Source organism: Gekko japonicus, unplaced genomic scaffold, assembly GCF_001447785.1.
Source record: "Gekko japonicus isolate JY-2015 unplaced genomic scaffold, Gekko_japonicus_V1.1 scaffold15, whole genome shotgun sequence".
In the NCBI taxonomy this organism is placed as follows: Eukaryota; Metazoa; Chordata; class Lepidosauria; order Squamata; family Gekkonidae; genus Gekko; species Gekko japonicus.
The window spans coordinates 2,784,140-2,807,251 of NW_015165830.1; the positions used below are offsets into that span (position 1 = coordinate 2,784,140).

Below are 23,112 nucleotides of genomic sequence, written 5' to 3' on the forward strand. Positions count from 1 at the left end.
CTGCCGAGGAAAACTCGTTGAGATTGGACTTCAGAACTAACTGGATTTTTGCCTCAGCCCCAAGAGAAAGTGGTTTGATAAGACTGATGCAGACACAGCAGTGTTGCGATGGATATTTTAGAGCAGCTGTTTTCTCATGCAACCCACCTGGGGTTGGGGGTGTGCCCTGGTTGTGGATCTCAATCTAGATTTAGCGCAGTCGCTGCAATAGGCTCCTAGGGAGGGAGGATGGTAGCTCATGTGAGTGTCCTTTCTGATCTTGTTCTCCGATGTTGGGTTTTTGTTTTAGGACCCTCACAATGAACTGAAAGGAAAAAATGTTCTCATAGTTCAGTATTCCTTGGAACTTACAGCTGCTAGGTTTGGACTGGAATTGGAACAGTTGAAGGCACTGCTTGCTCAGAGCCAGGAGAAACTCTATATGGCGCGCGGGCAGCGGCCACGGCCCCATCTGGACAGCAAGATGCTTGCATCCTGGAACGGTAAGCATTCTTTGTGGGGGGGGGGGTTGCGCTGAGCTCAGTGACACTTGATGCATCTGTGTGGCTACCCATATGAAAGGATAACCTGTAGCTCTGTGGGAAGATGGTATTCGAGTAGGTTTCTCCTATAGTGGGGGAAGTGATAACTAGCAGACTATCAGTCAGTAGCATCTTATCAAATACATGTTTTCTCTTTCTGTCCTGAGGTCAGTGTTATGCAGGTTATGAAGCAGTGGGAAGTCATTTCTAATTCCGGAGGAACAACCTCTGATGCGACCAAAACAGTCTGATGAATGACCCCACCCCCAAATCTTTACCTTTCCCAAGCTCACAAGATACCTATTTTCTGAAAATAGTCTCCTTTTTACAGGCAGGGGGCAGCAGAGTCTTTCTCTTGTTTTTCTTCTAGAGTCCTTGGGAGGTCTTTCTTAACTGATACACTGATGTTACTGTGGTTTTTCACATTATTTAAACACATGAGGGCACTACTGTCCCTTATAGAATGAAGTTACATGAAAATATAATGGGAGAAACTGTCGACACATGCCTGTCTCCTGAGAGAATGCCTATATTCAGCAAATCATTCCAGGCTTCATGGGGTTTTCTTTCAGAAATTAGTTTGGCTCCTGAGAGTACACATCTTTTTAAAAGTACTGGGAGAAGTAATGATTAAAGCTATAAAATCTATTTTGTTATGGCTAAATGCTGATAATTGCCAAGGGGCAGCTTCCACACATGTACCCATTTGGTCTGCATTGTTCTGCCAAGTGAAGAGGAAGATCTTAGAACCCTCCTTCTGTTTACCCTGATCTCTGGCCAGGAGTGGAAGTATGGCAGAACTTTTCTCACAACAGAGTTCTATGGCCGAGGTAACAGTCTTATCAAATGATTCCATGTTAGAATCCTCCTTCTGTTTACCCTGCTCTCTGGCCAGGAGTGGAAGTATGGCAGAATTTTTCTCACAACAGAGTACTATGGCCGAGGTAACAGTCTTATCAAATGATTCCATGCACATTGTGGTAGGGTTGCCACCCTCCAGATGGGCCCTAGAGTTCTCCCAGAATTACAGCTGCTCTCCAGACCATAGAGATCAGTTCCCATGGAAAAAAATGGCAGCTTTGGAGGGTGGACTCTATGGAAGCACATACCCACTGAGCTCCCTCCCCAGGAATTTCCCAAACCAGAGGTGGCAACCCTTCTTTGTGGTAAGTTGTCACTTGGTAAATGGTGGTCTGTATTCATCTTTCATTTAGTCCCCGTTGAAAGCCACCTCTGTAAGCAGCCATTTTAATGAGAATTGGCCAGGCATCATTCCAACTCTGTTGGAAGCTGTGAATGGCTTCTGACCTGTTTTCTGGCTGTGCTGAAATAGTCAGGAGAAATGAGTTTACAGAATACTTAAGGGTATCAAACTGAGCACTGGCTAGTGCCGTTCTTCGAATGTGACCGCGTGCCTTTTCCCCCCTCCCAGGGCTGATGATTTCTGGCTTTGCTCAGAGTGGAGCCATCTTGGGGAAGAAGGAGTATGTTGACCGGGCTGCTTCTGCAGCTAACTTCTTGCAGAGCCACATGTTTAATACCATCTCTGGAAAACTTCTCAGGAGCTGCTACCAGGGCAAAGACAAGTCAGTGGAGCAAAGGTGAGTTGTGGTGGTTGTCCTTCTGTGATGCCACTCTTCTAGCTGATACGTTTGTGGGAGAAGGCAATTGAAGAATGGAGATAACCAGGAGTGGGCTTTCTCCCTCCAAGTGGTATCTAGGAAAGATTCAGATCCTCCACCCCACCCCACCCCCCCAAAAATCTTGAGAATATTTAACTTTCTAAAACGATTTTGGAAAAGCATTGAGAGATTATGATCTGAGAGCTTTATAGGTAAAGGTAAAGGTTCCCTTGCTCGAAAGCCAGTCGAATCCGACTCTAGGGTTGCGGTGCTCATCTCTGTTTCAAAGCCGAAGAGCCAGCGCTGTCTGAAGACGTTTCCGTGGTCATGTGGCCAGCATGACTAAACACCAAGGCGCACGGAACGCTGTTACCTTCCCACCGAAGTGGTACCTATTTATCTACTTGCAATTTCTTGCTTTCGAACTGCTAGGTTGGCAGGAGCTGGAACTAGAGATGGGAGCTCAGTCCGTCATGCGGCACACTCGGGTCTCAAACTGCTGAACTACTTCAGTGTCTTAACCACTTGAGCCACCGCAGCTCAAGTGCATGGTTTATAGTGCATGGTTAATAGATCCTGGCTGGTGCAACCTTCCTCACTCCCTGGAACTCACTGGCAAAACCTCCCCCCCCCCTTGTTATTGGCTTTGGATTGTATTCTGAATGAGTAGTGAAGTGTGTGACCTTGTGAGAGATGAGTGTAGCTCTTGCTTTCACACCAGCTTTGTACTTTGGGCAGCAGAGGGGGGGGGGGGGGTCTGTCTCTTTTGAAGCACTATGAAGTCTGAATAACAGAAGCAATGTTTTAATAAACAGAACAAAGTGTGAGTCCAGTGGCACCTTTAAGACTAACAACGTTTAATTCTGGGTATAAGCTTTTGTGTGCATGCATATTTCTTCAGATACACTGAAACAGACTTCACCAACCATTACATACAGGCAGGGGAGGGTAGTTGCCAGGAAGGGCTAAGTGGAGTCAAGATGCCTAAGTAACTGAGCAATAAGTATAGCCAAGATTGGACTAAAGCAGTGGGTAAAACCTGTAAATAGTAAATTTGCATACAGATAATACAAGAGTTAACAAACAGATAAAAGAACTGAGTGACTTAGCATGTGCAGTGAAATAGGAACCGGATATCTCTGTTAAGCCCTGGGGGTTCCATTGTCCTGAGTGTTGTAATAACTTGTAATTCAGCAGTCTCCCATTCTAGTCTGTTTCTGAAATTCCTTTGCAATAAAGTAGCTACTTTGATCTCCAAAGACACTCAGTGGGGGACCTCAAAGCAGCTACTTTATTGCAAAGGAATTTCAGAAACAGACTAGAATGGGAGACTGCTGAATTACAAGTTATTACAACACTCAGGACAATGGAACCCCCAGGGCTTAACAGAGATATCCTGTTCTTGTCTCACTACACATGCTAAGACTCAGTTTTCACATCTGTTTGTTAACTCTTTTTTATTATCTGTATGCTGCTTTGCTGCTAGTTACAGTTTTTACTTTACTTTGCTTTAGTCCTATCTTGGCTATACTTATTGCTCAGTTACTTAGGCATCTTGACTCCAATTAGCCCTTCCTGGCAACTACCCCACCACCTATATGTAATGGTTGGCAAAGCCTTTTTCAATGTATCTGAAGAAGTGTGCATGCACACAAAAGCTTATACCCAGAACTAAACTTTGTTGGTCTTAAAGGGGCCACTGGACTCTTTGTTCTGTTGCTTCAGACTAACACGATTACTTACCTCAATAATAAACATAATATTTTTCCTAACTGCTTCAGTTGTGTTCCCACAACACTTCCTTACAACAGCCTTGCAGAGTAGGCCAGAATCATTATCCCCCGTATTATAGCTGGCAGGCTAAGGCAGAATGGCAGAGGCTTCCTTAAGGTCATCCAAGCGTTTGAACTGGCCCATCCTAGCTCGTAGTTGTCACTGAAGGGCACCACCTTCTACACGGTGGAAGCAGTTCTAGGGTGGAGACCAGTGAACTCCATCCATCTGAGAATGAGTGTTGTAGAAGGAAGGTATCTCCTGAACCAGCCAGTGCATGTGCATGTACACTGCAGTCTGGGCTGCCACAAGAAGGGGACACACAAAACACACAATGGGGCAGGCCTGGCAGTAGCACAAGCCCTTCCTGTGTTGCCAAGATTGCTGAATCTCACCAGGGCATTGCAGCAGATGCTTGGCTTGCGATGGCCAGCTCTGCCCATCAAATGATGTCTAGCCAGCAGAAACCACCAGACTAACCCTCCTCGTGGCTTGCTCCTTGTTCTTCCCAAAGACAGCTCTTCTCTCAATCAAAACAGATTGAGCTTGTGCCAACAGACTGGGGGAAAAAGAAGGAGGACAGTTTGCCTGGCTACTGAATGCAAACAGGAGCCAGAGTGTTCTCTCCTCTTGCTTAAGGCCTGGCCCATGAAGGGGGACAGTGAAAAATTGGGGAGAGAACACAAATGAGAATGGGGGTGGGTGTTTAATTTTAAAAATTGGTTTACATTTATCTTTCCAAGCAGCAGCAGCTTTTTCCCAGTTTAACTCCATGAGTATGATACTTCACCTCTGTAACCTGTGTGTGGCAACCTCAGTAGGGCAGGAAACACTGTTGTTTTTCTGTAGCCCCCCCCCCCCCCCCCCAAACCACAGATTGTCTCTCAGCCAGCCATTTATTTGCTTTGACTCAGGGAATAAATTGAGGACTCGTCCTTTGAAATGGATTTGTTCTCCAGCCATTCCACCCCGAGCCAAAAGGCCTTACACTGTTTTTCCAGAAGTGCCCATGCTATGTCTTCCAGTCCTCCCAGGGGAAACAGCAGTAAAATACTGCTGCATAACCCAGTGGGCCCAATGGGAATTCAGCAGTAGTTTCTAGTGTGAACTGGCAATACACTGCGGGTGCAAACACACCCTTGCTCCAGTATCTCATTCTCACCCCATTCTCATAGTGGACAAGAGCAGAAGTAGCAAATAATTACTTTGCCAGTACTGCCCCCCCCCTTCAGTTCCGTGCTGGGGAAATAGCGCAGGAGTGGATCCCATCGGTCTGCGGTGCTCGACTGGCATCCAGAACCATTGACCGTGTCCCCCTTTCTCTGTGATTTTGCTCATGTCGCTGTGCTCCTCTGCAGTTCTGTCCCCATCCACGGGTTTCTGGAGGACTATGTCTTTGTTATCCAAGCCCTCTTTGACCTTTACGAGGCCTCACTGGACCCCAGGTGGCTGGAGTGGGCCGTGCAGCTCCAGCACAAGCAAGACGAACTTTTCTGGGATCCTGAGGGCTTCGCTTACTTCTCTACGGAGGCCGCAGACCCTTCCTTGTTCCTCCGCCTGAAGGATGGTAAGTGTCTTGTCAGGGGTCTTATAACTGAGGGCCCCATCCTGGGTGAAGAAAGCCTTGGCAGAAACGCCTGTTTGGGTGCAGTGGTGCAGGTAGTCAAGGCCTGCCAAAAAAAAAAAAATCCTATGCCAAACAACTTGCAGGGCTCTTTTTGTAGCAGGTACTCATTTGCATATTAAGTGACACACCCCTAATTTAGCCAATCCTCCAAGAGCTTACAGTAGCTCCTGTAAGAAGAGCTCTGTAAGCTCTTGGAGAATTGGCTACATTAGGGGTGTGTGGCCTAATATGCAACGGAGTTCCTGCTACAAAAAGAACAGTAACTGTAGAATGGGGAACCAACAAGAAATGGTGTTCTGAAACTGCAGGGTTTGTAAGTAGGGATTCCACATGTCTAGTTCTGCAGCAGTGAAATGCCTTTCTGGAGCAGGAACCTCGGTTCTATAACCACTGTATGTTACAGTCAGGGAATTAGTGCTCACTGAACCTACTAGCAGGTGTCCAATGACCAGGAGCCACATGGAGTAGCAGCCATGTGGGTGGGGAGGTTGCAGAGGGAAGGGGAAGGGGGGGGGGAAATCACTCCCATCCTCTGTCGGAGCTCCACTTAAGGGACAGAGAGGAACGAGTGATTTGGCCCTCTTCCACCACCTCATCGCAAGCTCCCAATCCCCGAGGCTATTATGCAATGCAGGTCTTGCAGCCCCGGGAATAAAGTTTTCCAGGACTGGAAATGGTTGTTGAGAGAAAGGGAATGCCAGGAACACCTGCAGCTGCCAGTGCCTTTGACTGATGGATCGCAGGATCCAACCCATTACGGACCCCTACTTACCCCACTGTGCTGTTCCTGATGGTCCACTAACCAGCAGGAACAGAATTTAGGTCGGTTCAGTGGGCTGCAGCATAAGGCAGAAGTGGGGAAGTTATGCTCTATGGAGTCTGTCGCTTGTTGGATACACACCAATGCAATAGCATCTAATTTCTGAATTTGCCTGTACCTTTATTTTGGAATGTCAGTGTCCACAACAATCTGTGGAGGGATTATCAGCCTTAGAGTGAGGCGTGGAAAGGCAGCTGTGCTGGTTTGGATATAGAATGGGGAAAACTCAGGAAAGAAGGGAGGGAGGGTGGGATGCTCAAGATGCTGCTGCTTCTGCACCAGTCTTCTCTCAAAGTACAGATCTCCACAACTGGGTCCATGAACTCTTTCCTTTCAACTAGCAGCTGTTGCCAGGTACATTTGCAAGAGGCAATTCTTTGATTCCATCTCATTCTCCAAATTGTTCTGCAGTTACATACTTAGTAAATCTACAAGGGACTGCTAGAAAAAAGTGCCATGAATAGGATCCCCCCCCCCCGATTTCATAGAGGAAAGTAATCTAGAACAAACACAATTTAAGATGGATTCACCCGATGAAGGGTAGTCACTCTTTACACCACAAGGTCACTTTCTCAGTTATGAGGAAGATCTCCATACCTTTGCCGCTGTTTTGGACTGTTTGACCAGATTAAGGGACTGGCCTTGGTTTGACAGCCTTGGGCAGCAATCCTAAAAGCACTTCCATGGGAATAAGCCACACTGAATAAAATGGGGTTTACTCCTGAGTAGACCTCCTGAAGTTTGCTCCTTTGGCCTTTTATTACTGTCCAGCATCCATGAGAGGAGGAAGCCAAATTCTAGTTGGAAAAAGTGGTTGTGTGGATCCATACAACGTGTGAAGAGGAGAATTTAATGCATCCTTTCACTTTTTGAGATTGTCATTGACTGATGATGGGTGTGGCTTTCCCTGTCAGGACCTTGGTGGTTTGGTATGCTTGACTTTGACAAGACATGTGCAATGCTCCCTCTAAGCTGTGGAGTCTTGTGAGCAAAAATTCTACTTTGTGAGCTCCTGGCATTAAAGTTGTGAGTGAGCAATTTGGCTGCTGCATAAATTAGTTTGCACTGGAGCCCTCCTTCCTAAGACAAAAATGTGTGAGCCAGAGGCTAAAAAACTGTGAGCTAGCTCACACTAACTCAGCTTAGAGGGAACACTGGACATGTGTGTACAGTGTGGGCAAGATTGGTACCGGTGTGGAAATGCCAATCTGCCCTTTCGTAGTATTCCCAGTGCCTTTCCGTACTTGGTATCGCTACATGGCTATCTCCTGAGGCTTCTGCGTGGTGCCTCTCCTCAGGGGGATGTTTGCTGAATCCACAGCCCCGACTCATGCTCCAGTTTCCAGTCTTGAAAGAGACAAACACGGGTATTTTGAGCTTGGTACATGAGCAAGGCACAGAGGAATGAATCAGACAAGCATCTCTTCTGGCAGAGTGTATAAGTGTGTCAGTCTTTGGGTGCATCCAGGTAGTCAGCTGTGTTGGTCTGAAGCAGTAGAACAAATTTAGAGTCCAGTGGCACCTTTAAGTGCCACTTCGGGTGCATGTGTGCCTTATTGTTCAGCCTTTACTTGCAGATTGGCGAGATGGCCTCACTTCTACATGACATCATGTTCGCAGGCTACATGCTGTCAGTCCTGTTCAACCATAAGTGGACCTGTGTGTATGCCAAGATCAGATGTTGGCTGAGCTGCTCTGATGTCACAGAGGCAGGCCGTCTGAGGGCAAATGGGAGAAATTACCTTTTGAAACCCAATCTCCATGAGCATCTGTTCATTTCTCATGTTTAAATTAGATCAGGTAAAATATTGTCTAAATGCACTGGGCCTTTAATAGACACTGTCTGGATGCAAATCCAGTAGGAAGGTTTCAGAGACCTTAGCTAGAAAACCATTGGCTGCAGGCGGAGGATGCTTAATGCTTGAGTTAATGGGAATTGGCTGAGATGAAGCAGTGCTTCTTGGGTTGCTGCTGGACTGTCATTTTTTCCCCTCCTGTAGACCAAGATGGTGCAGAGCCCAGCCCAAACTCTGTTGCTGTCACCAACTTGCTCCGGGCAGCCAGCTATACAGGCCACAAGGAGTGGGTGAAAAAAGCTGGGCAGATCTTGGCCGCCTACTCAGAGAGGCTCCTGAAGATCCCTGTGGTCCTCCCAGAGATGGCCCGAGCCACTGCAGCCTCTCATCTGACTCTCAAACAGGTATTCTGGCTGGGAAAGGTGTAAGAGCCCTCCGTTGGAGGCCAGCATCCCTAGACAGTTAGCACTAGTAGATCAGCAGAGGTTTACTTTCTGAAATCTTTTTGCCATCTTATGAACGTCACTAGCAAGGTACACTTTGCTGGGTCCCTCCAGTTCTCTGTTTCTTTCTGTCAGCCTTTGCTATTCCTCTGAATTGAGGGGAGGGGCCGTGGCTCAGTAGTGGACCATCTGCTTTGCCCGCAGAAGGTCACGTGAACACAGGAACCAGTATTGTCTGCTCTGACTGGCCGTGGCTCACTGGTAGAGGTCTTTCACACTGCCTCTTAATTGCGGCGGATTGTGCCTGGGACCTTCCACTTGCAAATAAGGTGCACCGTGCTAAGGCACAACCCAGGTTCAATTCTCTGCATCTCCAGTTAAAAGGATCAGGTAGTAGGCACCCCTGCTTGAGATCCTGTTGAGCTGTTGCCAGATAGTGTAGACGATATTGGCATTAAAAGGTTAAAGCGTTTGGTCAGTATAAAGCCGCTTCTGGTGCCTAATTTGCTAGGACTGTGTATGGCTCCTTGTTGCAAGGGCTGAACATGGGTGATCTGCAGGCCCCATTGAAGCTTTAGGGTCCCACAGTTGCCTCCTCCTGATTAATTTCTTGCAGCATTTTGCTTTTTGGTCACTGCTTTGTGTGAGGGTGGCCCTGGTGCAGGCAGTCATGGGTAAGCGTCCTGGTACACAAATTCTGCCTTGGGGCACCACATGGTCTTGACTTGAACTTGAGACACTGGAGTCCACTTCTTAACAGCCTGAAATTTCATTAAGGGCAATCTGTAAACTGACTGCTGAGCCTCCTGTCGCTCCCCAAAGCAGTTTTCAAAGCTGAGGTTCCTCTACCACCATCTGCAGCCTGTGAAGATCCGGCTTTCCCTAGCAGTAGCTGCCAAGGTTCTGTATCCTGTTCCAGGCAGAGCCTGTGGAGAACCATGGGAGTTCCTGCCTGCCTGCCTAGCAGCAAATGGGATTGCCAAGAGTCCTTCATCCTCAGATTTCTGCTCCAAAATCTAATTAGGGAGCCTGTTCACTGCCCTCAATACTCCCCCTGCCTTAATGCCAAGTGGCAGCCCACAGTTTGGCAGCAGCATGAAAGAAAGAAAGAAAGAAAGAAAGAAAGAAAGAAAGAAAGAAAGAAAGAAAGAAAGAAAGAAAGAAAGAAAGAAAGATGGGAGGATAGAAAACATTTATTTGCATCTGGCTACAAGATGTTCCTTTAATTCTTCAGAATATAGGTTGTGCCTAATCTGTTGTCAGTGGGGCACATTAGGTGTGTACTTGATAGTTGTTTTAGCTTTACTGTTTAGTGTTACATTTTTCTGTCCCTTTGCATATGATAATGTCTTTTTTGTGTTTGTGTGTGTGATTTTCTTCTTTTGATTGCTGCCACCCTGAACCCTAGTCAGTGACACGACCAGAACCTCCAGCATAACAGTTGCACCATCCCATTGCACTTTGAGCAGTAAAAGATCTTGAATTGGACTTAGGGTTGCCAAGTGGAATTTACCTTGGCGGCGGGGGACTCCCGGGTGGATCCCGAAGTGCGCGTGCGCTGCACATACGTCACTTGGTGACGTTATGACGCTGGGCACGTTGGGGGCGGGGCCACGACCATACAAGGGAAAACCATAGAGCTTTCCCTTGTATGGCTGTGGCCCCGCCCCCAGCGTGCCCGGCGTGCCTGCATCACTTCTGGGTGACGCGCACGTCGGGGAGGAGTTCCCCCCAGGGCCCGATCCGGCACCGCCGGGGAACGGGCCTCTGGGGCGGGGGTTTCCCAGCCCCCCGGGGGGACTTGGGATCCCTAATTGGACTGCACACCTAGGCCCAGATTAATCCAAACCTAAAAATCTGGTCTCGACTTTGTACTGCAGATCAACTGTAAGACTGGTAGGAGGAGGTTGCCTATAATTTGCTTCTGCATAAGGGTAGTGTAGTGATTTCCATACTACAGAGAGTATAATGTAAAGGAGAAGGGAGAGAAAGAAGCAGTGTCCTTGGCCTTAGGTCTGGCTTTTCCTAACAAGAGTGCAAGGGATCCTTCATGTATTTAGTTCCATTAGTTGAAAAGTTGAAATGTTGCAGGGCCCTTAAGCCTCTATATTGAGAGTCCTTTTTCAGTGGATGTAGAAAGAATGTGGAATGAATTTTTGCTCCACTGCTTGAGAGTCCAAGATGGTTGCATTTTGCTGATGTGTCTCAGTTGAGGATTTTTCTGAGCATGTTTTGCTCTTTAGGGAAGATTCAAAGCACATCCCTATTTTGTTTTTTTCTCCCCTCTGGACAGGTTGTTATTTGTGGTGATCCATCCAGAGAAGACACTAGAGAGTTGCTGCATTGTGTTTACACTACCTATACTCCAAACAGGGTAAGAACCACCAGTGAATAGCTGCTTTCTTCTTCTTCTGGATATTTTAGCCATGATGTTTCCTTCCCAGGATGTAGTACATTGGGGAATGATGAATAGATGATCCTCACAAAGTCAAGGTCAGCTAAGGGAGAGGCCCAGAAGGGCCAGGCCCATCAAACAGCAGGCCCATCCTACCTAGTTCAGGTCTGAAGAGTAATAAGGCACCAAGCATTGATTTATGCTGAGGGGCAGGTGGTGTAGAATCAGTGCCAGGCAATCCAAGAGGATTCATCGCAGGAAACAGGCAGAAGTCAAGAGATGTGGCATTTTGCTCAAGGATCATTTCCCAAAGAGCTGCTGTTGTGTGTGTGTGTGTTTTTTTTTTTGGGGGGGGGGTAGTAAAACAAACAGAGCAGGGTAAAACGAGAGCAAGGGGGAGGCTGAAGACGGGGGAGAGAACCCAGGGATTGAAATAGAGGGCTTGTAGGCATAGCTAGCCATGCAAGGGAACGCTCTATTAGGCTGGTAAAAAGAGACTGCAGCAAGACAATTGCATTTAGGGTTCAATGGCAGAGGAAGTTATTGATGACCAGTCCCAGTTTCTTGGGCTCAAGACTAGCAGGAGAGGGGCTTCCGGTCGAGCCAAGATGGAGGACTGACGCACTTTCACTTTTGTGCGAAGTGGGCGACGGCTGCTTTTGACAGTTTGGGCAGTTTCTAGCCCAGCGCATCGCTCCCCAGCGAGGGGGGGGGGACAAGCAGGCAGCAGCGCCTAAGAGGGAGTGTTAGGTTGGCGTGATTCCGCTTCGGAAGAAGCGGAAACAGGCTTTGATCTCCTCCCGCGAAGAAGGCAATTGCCGAGCAACTCTCCAGCAGCCGTTCGGGCCGGTGTACCGGTTTAAATTCTCCATCAGCCGACCTCTTGAAGATGGGCAACAACAGTGAGTGAAAAGAAGCAATGCGAAAGCCCGTTTTGATCGTGTAGATAACAATAAACGTGCCGCTTACCTGAACTGCGTTAAAAAATAAATTGAATCAAGCGGATGAGCGGATAAAGAATTAATATTCCCAGAACTCTGATTCCGGCAAAGAAATAGTTGATTGAAGGCTATAAAACAGCAAAAAAGCATTTTGTTTAACATTCCTGCGGTGAGGACGGAGCTGAGCGCGCAGCAGAAAAAACCGAAACTGACGAACAGTATCGCGGGAAGATGTAGGTTGGTGTAACCGGCAAAGTATTCCGAGTAGGTTGAGCAGTGAGAAGATATCCTAGAAGGGTAACAATCAACAGGAAGAAACTCGGACTCTTCAAACTGCAGGACCGGATGTGAGTGTATGCGAACAGACGGGACCTGCAGAACGCCAAACCGACCTACTCTATCCCTAATTACCATAGAGAAGTTGTGCCCGACATTTTGAGGAGGACTTTAACTTAATTTGATTTTTAAAGACCTTTTAGAAGATTTTTGAAAGCGCAAATAGACGCATTTGGACAATCGAAAGCTTATCTTCTAGAAGAAACAACTTGTTGTGTAAGTTTGCGCACCGCAGAGAAATCGCCAAAACGGAGACCAGAAGGGCACCGAAACGAACCAATTCTGACCCTGACGTTCAACCAGTTGTGAGACCAAGGACAGGCTCAACATCAACCCCTAAAATGTCAAAAGAGAGGGAGAAGGATAAGAAAGAATTGTATGCAGCCATGGAATTGATGGAGAAAAGAATGATGGAGGCGATTCAGGCCATGGGTGAGCAGATTGAGAAAAGGTTGGGGGTGCAAGAAAAACATATGGAGCAGCAACTGGAAGAGCAAATGGCAAAGCAAACTCAGATACACTTGAAACAAATTGAAGAAGCCCAGGAGAAAAATGTAGCAGCATTAAAAGAATTGGTTACAACAGAAATTACTTCAATCAAGCAAGAATTAGATGGAGTCAGAAAAGAAATACAGGCTAGTGCAACCAAAACTACAGAGACAGAGGAAAAAATGCAACAATTGGAAGAGAAACAGGATTCTTTGACTCAGCAATTTAGGAGATCTGAAACAATGATGGAGTTCAGAAGAATGCAAACTCATTTGAGATTTAGAGGTATCAAAGAAAAAGAGAATGAAAACATAAGAGAGGAAATGATAAAAGCGATCACTTTGTACTTGGAAGAGGAAGAGGGAACAATGGAAGCAGATTTTGATTTGATATACAGAGTGAACTCCAGAATTGCGGAAAAGAAAAATTTACCAAGGGATGTAATTGTACAATTTGTAACAAGAGCAACAACAGAAGACATCTTTAAGAAACAATTTACCGTCCCGTTCGAAATTGAAGGGAACAAGATCATGGTGATGAGAGAGCTCCCACGAGCAGTATTGCAAGATAGAAAAAGGTATAAACCTCTGGCTGACAAACTGAAGACCTTGAATATCAGATACAGATGGGAGATTCCACAAGGCTTATCCTTTACTTACAAAAGTGGGAGGGTCCAGATCAGATCGGTGACGGACTTATATAAATTTAAGGCAGACAATTTAGATGCCTTTGGAGAAATTTAACTTAAAATTTACAATGGATTACAAATTGTTGTCATGGAATGTGAATGGACTAAATTCACCAAATAAGAGAAAAAGAATCAATCATTGGATACAAAAACAAAACTGTAATGTGATATGCTTGCAAGAAACTCATATTAGAAATTCCGATACTAAATATTTAAAAAATGTCAAATTTGGATTAGAATTTTATTCTTCGGCCTCAAACAAGAAAAAAGGAGTTGTGACATATGTGAAAAAGGATTTACAACCTAAAGAAATTTTTAAAGACTTGGATGGAAGATATGTGGGTGTGGAAGTTTTGATCCAACAGAAAAAGACATTGGTGATCAATCTATACGCACCCAATGGAGCAAAAGAAAAATTCTTTAAGGACTTAACTGAACATCTACAAGGACAAACCTATGAACAAGTCATTTTGGTCGGAGATTTTAACGGAACTGTGGACCGTTTGGATAGAAGATCACAAAAAGGCAACGAAATTAGTGGAAAATTGCCAAAGAACTTTTTTGAAATAGTCAAGCAGGAAAAACTAGAGGATGTATGGAGGAAATGGAACCCGACGCAGAAGGATTTTACTTTTTATTCCAATAGACATTGCTCTTTTTCCAGAATTGATATGATTTGGATGTCAGAAGAATTGTCAATGAAAACACATAAAATTGAAATTTTGCCAAGATGTAATTCCGACCACAACCCTGTTTTGTGGACTTCTATAGAAAGGAACAAATCCTTTCTTTGGAGAATTAATGAAGATTTGTTGGATAAAAAAGATGTAACTGAAATGTTAAAGGAAGAAACAAAGCAATTTTTCCAACAAAATCTGAATAAAGAGACCCCAATTCAGGTGGTGTGGGATGCGTATAAAGCAGTGATGAGAGGGATTCTCATCTCTCAAAATGCGAAGCAAAAGAAGGAAAAATTTCAAAAACAAACAGTAGTGTTGGAAAAAATATCACAAAAAGAAAAAGAATTAAAGAAGAAACCAGGGAAAAAGAAGATTATTCGAGAATTACAGTTGTTGAAAGAACAACTGAATGAAACTTTAAACCAGGAGCTCTATTGGAATTTAAAGAGGCTACAGCAAAAATCTTTTGAAGGGGCAAATAAACCGGGGAAATTTTTAGCGTGGCAACTTAAGGCTAGAAAAGAAAGAAGAATGATAACCAAAATAATAGAAGAAGGAAAAGAATTCGTTGACCCTACTGGCATAAAGAGAAGTTTCTTCAAGTATTATGCTAAATTATTCCAAGCAAATAGAACAGATCTTGAGAAGATTAAAAAATATTTGGACAAGGTTCCGTTACTTAAAATAAGCAACGAATTTCAGGAATTACTGAATGGCCAAATTCAAAAAGAAGAAGTGAGGAAGGCAATTGAAGAAGCGAAGTTGGGGAAGGCGCCAGGACCGGACGGATTTACCGCAAAGTTTTATAAAAAAATGAAAGAAGAAATTGTTCCGGTCATGGAAGCTTTATCCAACGATATACGTGAGAGTAAGAAGGTGCCAGACTCTTGGAAAGAAGCAATTATTTCATTAATACCAAAGGAAGGACAAGAACCAACGAATGTGAAAAACTATAGGCCAATTTCTCTTTTGAATAATGATTACAAGATTTTTGCAAAAATTATTGCAGAGAGGGTGAAAAACTATTTACAAACAGTGATTTCAGAAGACCAAGCTGGTTTTTTACCAAAGAGACAGATCAGAGACAATGTAAGAATAGTAATGGACGCAATTGAATATTATGAGAAACACCCTGAACAAGAAGTAGCTTTTTTATTTATCGATGCCGAAAAGGCATTTGACAATCTTAACTGGAAGTTTATGCTGCAAATGATGGAAAAAATAGAAGTGGGACAACACTTCAGAAATTGCATTGAAGCTATCTATTCTGAACAAAGAGCTAAACTGAATGTAAACAAAGAACTGACAGATAGCTTCAAGGTACAGAAAGGCACCAGACAGGGTTGTCCCCTATCACCGTTATTATTTATCTGGGTGTTGGAGATACTTCTACAAAAAATACAGCAAGATCAAGAGATAACGGGATTGACACACAAAGGACTTAAATACAAATATCGAGCATTTGCTGACGATGTAATGTTCATTGTGCAAAACCCGACAGACAAATTACCGTTACTATTCCAAAAAATAAAGGACTTTGGAGAATTGGCCGGATTTTATGTCAATAAGAACAAGACGAAGCTTATTTGCAAAAACATGACGAAACAAAAACAAATGGAACTGCAAGACCTGGTACAATGTGAAGTAGTAAAAAAGACTAAATATCTTGGTATTGAGTTAACTGCAAGAAATATAGACTTATATAAGAACAATTATGAAAAACTATGGACTAAGTTAACTCAAGACTTTAAGAAATGGGACAAAATGAATTTGTCACTGATGGGAAGAATATCAGTCATAAAAATGAATGTCCTACCACGTTTGATGTTCCTGTTCCAAACAATACCAATACTTAGTAAGACAGATTTGCTACTTAAGTGGCAACAAGAACTATCAAAGTTTGTTTGGGCAGGCAAGAAACCGCGAATCAAGATGAAAATTCTTTGTGATGCCAAAGATAGAGGTGGGTTACAATTACCAAATCTTAGACTATATTATGAAGCGGTCTGTCTAACCTGGATGGAACAATGGGTGAAATTAGAAAATGATAAGTTACTGGGGTTAGAAGGCCATGATTGTAGATTTGGTTGGCATGCATATTTATGGTATGACAAAACAAAAATGGATAGCTTTTTTAAGCTTCATGTGGTAAGAAAAGCACTATTTGTGGTATGGATGAGGTATAAAAAATACTTTTGTGATGTAAGACCATTGTGGATTGTACCAGTGGAAGTGTTAACATCTTACTCAAGACATAGAGATAAAGATTGGTTGCCATATAAAGATCTAATTAAAAAAGTGGGAACAGAATGGGTAATGAAAAAGCAGAATGAAATTGAATATGATTATGAATGGCTGAAATATATGCAGATTTTTGACCTTTTTAGATCAGACAAAAGAAACTATGGTTTTAGAGAGGAAAAAAATGAGATTGAAATGATTTGGGAGAGTGAAGGGGGAAAAAATATCTCTAAAATGTATAAAGTGTTACTAAAATGGTATACTGAAGATGAGACTGTAAAAGGGCAAATGATAAAATGGGCGATAAATATGAATACGGAAGTGGCTATTGAAACCTGGGAATATTTGTGGAAAAATTCTATTAAGATATCGCCTTGTACCAATGTTAGAGAGAATTGTTATAAAATGATGTATAGGTGGTACATGACTCCGAAAAAAATCGCAAATATGAACCAGAATATGTCAAATAAGTGTTGGAAATGTAAAAGCCATGAAGGCTCATTTTACCACATGTGGTGGACTTGTGAGAAAGCAGTTGACTTTTGGACAAAAGTCCACAATGAAATGCAAAAAATTTTGAAATGCTCTTTTAAAAAGGCACCGGAAATTCTGCTTTTAGGATTGAAAATGGAAGAAGTCAATACAACTAAAAAGACTTTATTCTGGTACTTAATCACAACAGCGAGAATGATTTATGCACAATTTTGGAAAACAGAGAAAGTACCAGAAATTGAGGACTGGATACAAAAAGTTCTGTTCATGGCAGAGATGGACAAAATTACGAAGAAATTGAACAACAAAGAAGATGACGTGTTTTTTCAAGAATGGAGTGACTTTAAAATATATCTGGAAAAGAACTGGGATGTGAAACAAAACTTAATATGTTTAGACCAATATTAAGTCAAATGATGTTATCTTTAGATTGTAATGATAAGAAACTGATATTGTTGATGATATGAAGCAATTTGGAGCAGGGGTGGAAGCATTGTGGGAAGCCAATGGAGGGAGGGGAGGAACTGGGAATGGGGTAGACAATTGAAAGAATGAAATGATTTAATTTTACATGTTGTATTCCTGAAAATAAAATTTGTTTACCAAAAAAAAAAGACTAGCAGGAGAGTGATGTAGATCGTAGAGTGTATTTAACTCCTCATGAGATAGAATGGGTGAGAGTTGTGGTTTACAAGCCATCAGGCTAGGAGCTTATAGGCTCTTCCATCTGATATCATTTTGAGTGTCCTGTGATTTGTTCATTTGTCTCTCTATGCTTCAGTTTCACCAGCATGCTGATTTCCTCTGTGCCAAAAAATAAAAATAAAATGCAACCCCCCTCAAAGAGATTCAAATTCTTTTTGTAGAAAGCTTCATTCCAACAACTTAGAAGAAGTTCTGCATGTCATTTTATTTGTTTTGAATACAGTATTTGCAGTTTCACAGTATTCTCTTTAACTTGTCAGAAGTAAGTAATACGAAACAAAAAGAAGCAGCAAAGTAAGAGCTGTTGGTCGGCGTGGCGAGGTAGGCTGGGGATGAATGGGGAGGCAAGCAAGAATCCTGGGGAAAAAGACAAATAGTTGTGGAGGGTGCAAAAACTTTGCCTCTGACAACTGTGATCCTAGGCATGGCACTCTTTGGTTTCTCAGCCTTCAAGAGGAACTGCCCTTTGTTGTTGATATCTTAAAGGTGCCACTGGACTCAAAATTTGTTCTAGTGCCCTACACGTTGTTTGCACAGTACCAAAGACTGGTAACTTCCTTTCTTTTAAATGAAAGGTGTGCATCTCAGGAAGCCAATTCCCCCCCCCCCCCAATTCTTTGGATGTGTGGAAAGGCTCAGATATTAATGTGGAACCTGCTCATGTGTGCTTGTAACATGCCATCAAGCTGCAGCCAACTTACAGTTCATCTTCAGTCCTCTGTGCATTCCCACACTGGAAACTGCGCTTACGCAGGCCGTCCACCGGAGGCTCTGTACAGCTACTGGTATTCTAAAAGGCACTCAGAGGAGAGCCCCTCCCTTGCAGGGGGCCATCTGAGCTATTTTCGAGCTCAAACGGTCACATGTCCATGGGGGAAGCCCCATCCCCTCAGTCTCTTCTTTGCTGCCACATTGAGAGGACATGTTTTCTACAGCTGTTGCTATCCGTCTTGCTCATCGCTGTTTCCTACATTTCGAATATCACCAGGTGTCTTATCAGTACACAGCTCTCCCATTTGGGTTGTCCACAGCCCCACGGGTCTTCTCAAAATGCATGGCAGCGGTCGTAGCGTACCTCAGGACCAAGGGTTGCTCAGTCTTCCCCTTCTTGGATGATTGGTTGGTCACCGCACGATCCCGGGAAGCCCTCAAAACTCAGATGGCCTTCATCTTACAGACATACCGTAACCTAGGACTAAACAATTACAAGAAGTCATGCCTCCAGCCTCTGCAGAGAGTTCAGTTTATTAGCATTCTAGAATTAAGAGCTATACATTATGCCCTGACCTCCTTTGCAGACCGGATCAAAGGGAAAGTCATCTAGACCGTTACGGACAAGACCACTGCTATGGGGATACCATGTCAACTGCTCTTTGCAGGGAGGCTACGCTCTCATTCACCAGGAAACTTCTTTGCATATGGTTCATGTTGCTGGGACCGCAAATACCCAAGTGGGTGTTCTGAATAGGATGGGTCACTCGGACCACAAATGGACTCTTGAGGATCATTACATCCAACCAGTGTTTGAATGCTGGGGTTTTCCAGATGTGGACTTGTTTGCCACCAGAGACAATTCCAAAGCCCCAAGGGCAGGGTTAGCCCCCAACTCTTTGAGGGAGGCCTTCCAAATCACTTGGAAGGGCGTCCTTTTCTATGCTTCCCACCATTCCCTCTCATTCCCAGGGCGCTTTCCAAGATTCGGGAGGAGCATACCAGTTGCATCCTCATCATGCCGTTCTGGCCAAGGCAGACTTGGTTTCCACTCCTTCTGGAGATGGCAGGAGGGGATTATATTCACCTACCACAGGCAATGGATTTGCTCCGCAAGGGGCCTCTGTGTCATCACAAAGTGGGCAGGCTCCAGCTGACAGCATGGCGCCTTTTCAGACGCACTTCCAGTTCTCTGAAGCAGTGAGCAGTGTGCTTTTAAATGAACATAAGGCATCAACCAGGAGATCTTATGCTCTTAAGTGGACTCGTTTCACTACCTGGGCTGCTTCTCAGGGCGTGGAGGTGGAGAGTTGCCACATTCCCCTGTTGTTCCAGTATTTGCTGTCCTTAAAGGAGTCGGGATTAGCGGTCTCTTCCCTTAAGATTCACTTGGCCGCTGTTTCTGCATACCACACTACAGTGCAGGGTAGGACACTATTCTCCCACCCCATGTCCAAAACCTTTCTGAAGGGTCTACTCAACTTGTTTCCTCCATGTGACCACCACAGTGGTCACTTTTGGTGGTGCTTTCCCAACTGATGCTCGCCCCATTTGAACCCATGGACACCTGTAGTCTAGCCTTTCTATCTTTCAAGGTCGCCTTCCTAGTGGTGGTGACTTTGGCTAGAAGGTTGGGGGAGTTGGCAGCCCTAAGAGTGGATTACCCTTTTGTCAAGTTCCAGCCCAGTCATGTTTTGCTCAAGCCACATATGAGATTCCTACCCAAAGTTGTCTCAGCCTTTAATCTGGCTCAGGATATCATTGTCCTCGTGTTTTTCCCCTCACCCACTTCAGAAGCAGAAAGGACATTTCACACCTTGGATGTGAAAAGAGCATTGTTATTTTATTTGGATAGGTCAAAAGTCTTTAGACATTTGCACAAACTTTTTCTGCTTCTCAAACAGCCTGAAGGGTAAGGCTGCGTTGGCACAGACACTATCCCAATGGGTGGTGTCAGCTGTCTGCATGGTTCATGTTGCTGGCACCACCCATTGGGATAGCTGGCCTCCGGTGCCCCCTTGATCTCCAAGTGCATGCCCAAGCTGTGTCCGCTGCCTTGTAGAAGGGGACACCTATCGAAGAGATTTGCCAAGCAACGACATGGTCGTCCTCAGATATCCTCATCCAGAATTATTCTGTGGATGTGAATGCCAGAAGAGATTTGTCATTTGGCAGGGACGTATTGCATTCCTTGTTCCAGTAACTCATCCCACCTCCAGGGTAAGGAGCTTGTTAGCCTCCCAATGTGGGAATGCACAGAAGACTGAAGATGAAAACAGGGTTGCACTTATCTGTAAATGTTATTCATTGAGATGTCTTCTGTGCAGGCACACATTCCCGCCCTCCTACCCTGCTGTAAGTTCTGTCTTTTTTCTACTTGTGGCGGCTCTGGGAGACTGAGGGGAAGGGCCCCCCAGTGGACATGTGACCATTTGAGCAGGAAAAGAGCTTGGATGGCCCCCTGCAGGGGAGGGGCTCCCCTCTGAGTGCCTTTCAGAATACTAGTAGCTGTAGAGAGCCTCCAGTGACCAGCCTGCGCAAGTGCAGTTCCCAATGCATCCCTGCACTGATAGACACCTTGATGAACAACAGTTACAGGTAAGTGCAATCCTGTTTGATTGTTCATGGTGTTTTCAAGGCAAGAGACAAACAGCGGTGGTTTGCCATTGCTGACCTCTGTATAGTGTCCCTGGATGTTCTTGGTACACTCCCCATCCAACCAGGGCTGACTCTGCGTAGCTTCCAGTATGTGATGAGATCCGGCCAGTCTGGTCAGAGCACCAACTCACAGGGTCTCTATATTTGAACTGACATTCATGTTTCTGAATTCTCCACACGCTGGCGTTCTAGGCCAAGAACAAAACACACAAGCTTCTGTCTATTTTTTTCCAGCAGAGCTGTAGTCAGTTGAAGGTGGCTGGAATGCAACAGTGACGAAGTGACGGGGGAAATGATAGTTTTAGGTATAGAGCATGGTTGGGTGCCAGCATGGAGCTTTTAGTGGGCGGGCTATAGAGTTAGAGAGCTTGGCCACACTTGGAGCTTTTTTGCCTAACAGGAGGAGGAAGACCTGGCTCTGTTGGCCTAGGCAAGCAGGGGGCAATCTGCGGCCTGGCATCCACCTGCACAGTAGTGATGGAAGTGGAATCCCGTCATCCTCTCCTTGTGCTTTCCTTTTGGATATTCAACACTGACCTTGCAGAACTGCATCTGTCTGGCTGATTTATTTCTTGTTTTGTTTGGAAAACTTATATGGCACCTCTATGAAAACCTGCTCAAGGCAAATTGTCTGCTCTTCCTTACTGCCCCTCCTTTTCTTCTTACTATCTGATGGCTTGCTTGATTTGATTGTATGTTTCCTGCCTGGGATATTTTAATAGGCTTGCCATTTTCTAATTTGCTTTTAGAGATCACTGCTAAGATGTTATTATAGGTGGCTGCTGCTAAATAGGAATCCTGTATATATAATTCCCTTATGTATTGGCCATTTCCAGCTCTCCCATTGGTTGCGCAGTGTGCTCCATCAGGCATTGGCCCATCAACCACCACTCAAGAGCAGTGTTCCCTCTAAGCTGAGTTAGTGTGAGCTAGCTCATAGTTTTTTTAGCCTCTGGCTCACACCTTTTTGTCTTAGCTCAGGAAGGATGGCTCCAGAGCAAATTAATTTATGCAGTAGCCAAATCACTAACTCACAACTTTAATGCCAGTAGCTCACAAAGTAGAATATTTGCTCACAATACTCCACAGCTTAGATGGAGCATTGCTCAAAAGTACTTGCGTGCCATTGGCTGGGTGCTGGGTCCATTCCTCTCCTCTGCCCACTACCAGCCTGGACACTCTTCCCTCTCAGAAAAAACCTGCCAAAACTACTGTCTCTCCTGATGAAGACACTTCTCCTTCTTGGCTCCTGTGGGACTAACTTTTCCCTCAGTGGCTGTTGCTAGGCAACCAAGCTTGGTTTTGTCAGTAAAAAGGCAAAGGAATGGTTTCTGGTTCCAGACTCAACAGTGGTGGACAGTTGTGGGCTTGCTACCGACCAAACCGCCAAACTTCCAACCCCCCTGGGGGTGCAATCTAACTCAAAAGAATATAAAATACTTACAGAATTTGATACAAGAGAGTGTAATAACAGCAGTGAATTCAGTTGTTGAAGCAGCTCTCTCTAAAGTTATAGAACCAATACAAACAAAGTTAGATGCTCTTGTGCATCAACTGACAACAAAAACAGAAGAAATTAAAAACAGGTTTTAGAAAATAAACAAGAGATCTCAACTCTAGCTACTACAGTCAATAAGATGGAAGTTAAAATTGAAGAAATAGATCAACAACTTCAAGCCATAAAGGAGGAACAAAACTCAGTTAAAGATATTATAATTAAGCTTGAGGTGGAAAAAGTGGTTCATACCCTAGGATTTCAAAATGTGCCAGAAAAGAAGGGTGAGAATATAAAAGAAGAAATAATACAAATTTTAGCTGGTTATATGAAGGCAGGATCCCCTAAAGAAATTGACCACGAGTAAATTCAGCATATGCAAAAAGGAATGAAGTACCTAGGGAGGTACATGTAAAATTCTATAGAAGAGAGCTGCGGGTTAAGATTTTGAGAACCACAAATGAAGTTCCCTTCCAAATGCAAGAAACGGAAATTAGAATACTAAAAGAAATTCCATGGAGGGTAAAGGAAAAAAGACAAGATTATATAACTCTTGTAAATCTACTGAGATCAAATGGAATAACTTATAGATGGTTGCTACCAGAGGGAATTCTTTTTATGCATGATAGTAAGAGACAAAAAATTAATTCAGTATTTAAATTAGAAGAATTTTTGGACA

General features: G+C 44.3%; 1 protein-coding gene across 1 annotated transcript in view; it reads left to right on the top strand.

Annotated features, from left to right (window-relative positions):
- SPATA20 (spermatogenesis associated 20) overlaps positions 1-23,112 on the top strand; it is a 71,091-nt gene that overhangs the window by 23,095 nt on the left and 24,884 nt on the right. The window contains exons 11-15 of the mRNA XM_015410729.1: positions 290-482; positions 1,954-2,122; positions 5,275-5,483; positions 8,364-8,563; positions 10,896-10,976. Of these exons, the coding sequence (XP_015266215.1) occupies positions 290-482; positions 1,954-2,122; positions 5,275-5,483; positions 8,364-8,563; positions 10,896-10,976 (852 nt within the window). The remainder of the gene's footprint in view (positions 1-289; positions 483-1,953; positions 2,123-5,274; positions 5,484-8,363; positions 8,564-10,895; positions 10,977-23,112) is intronic.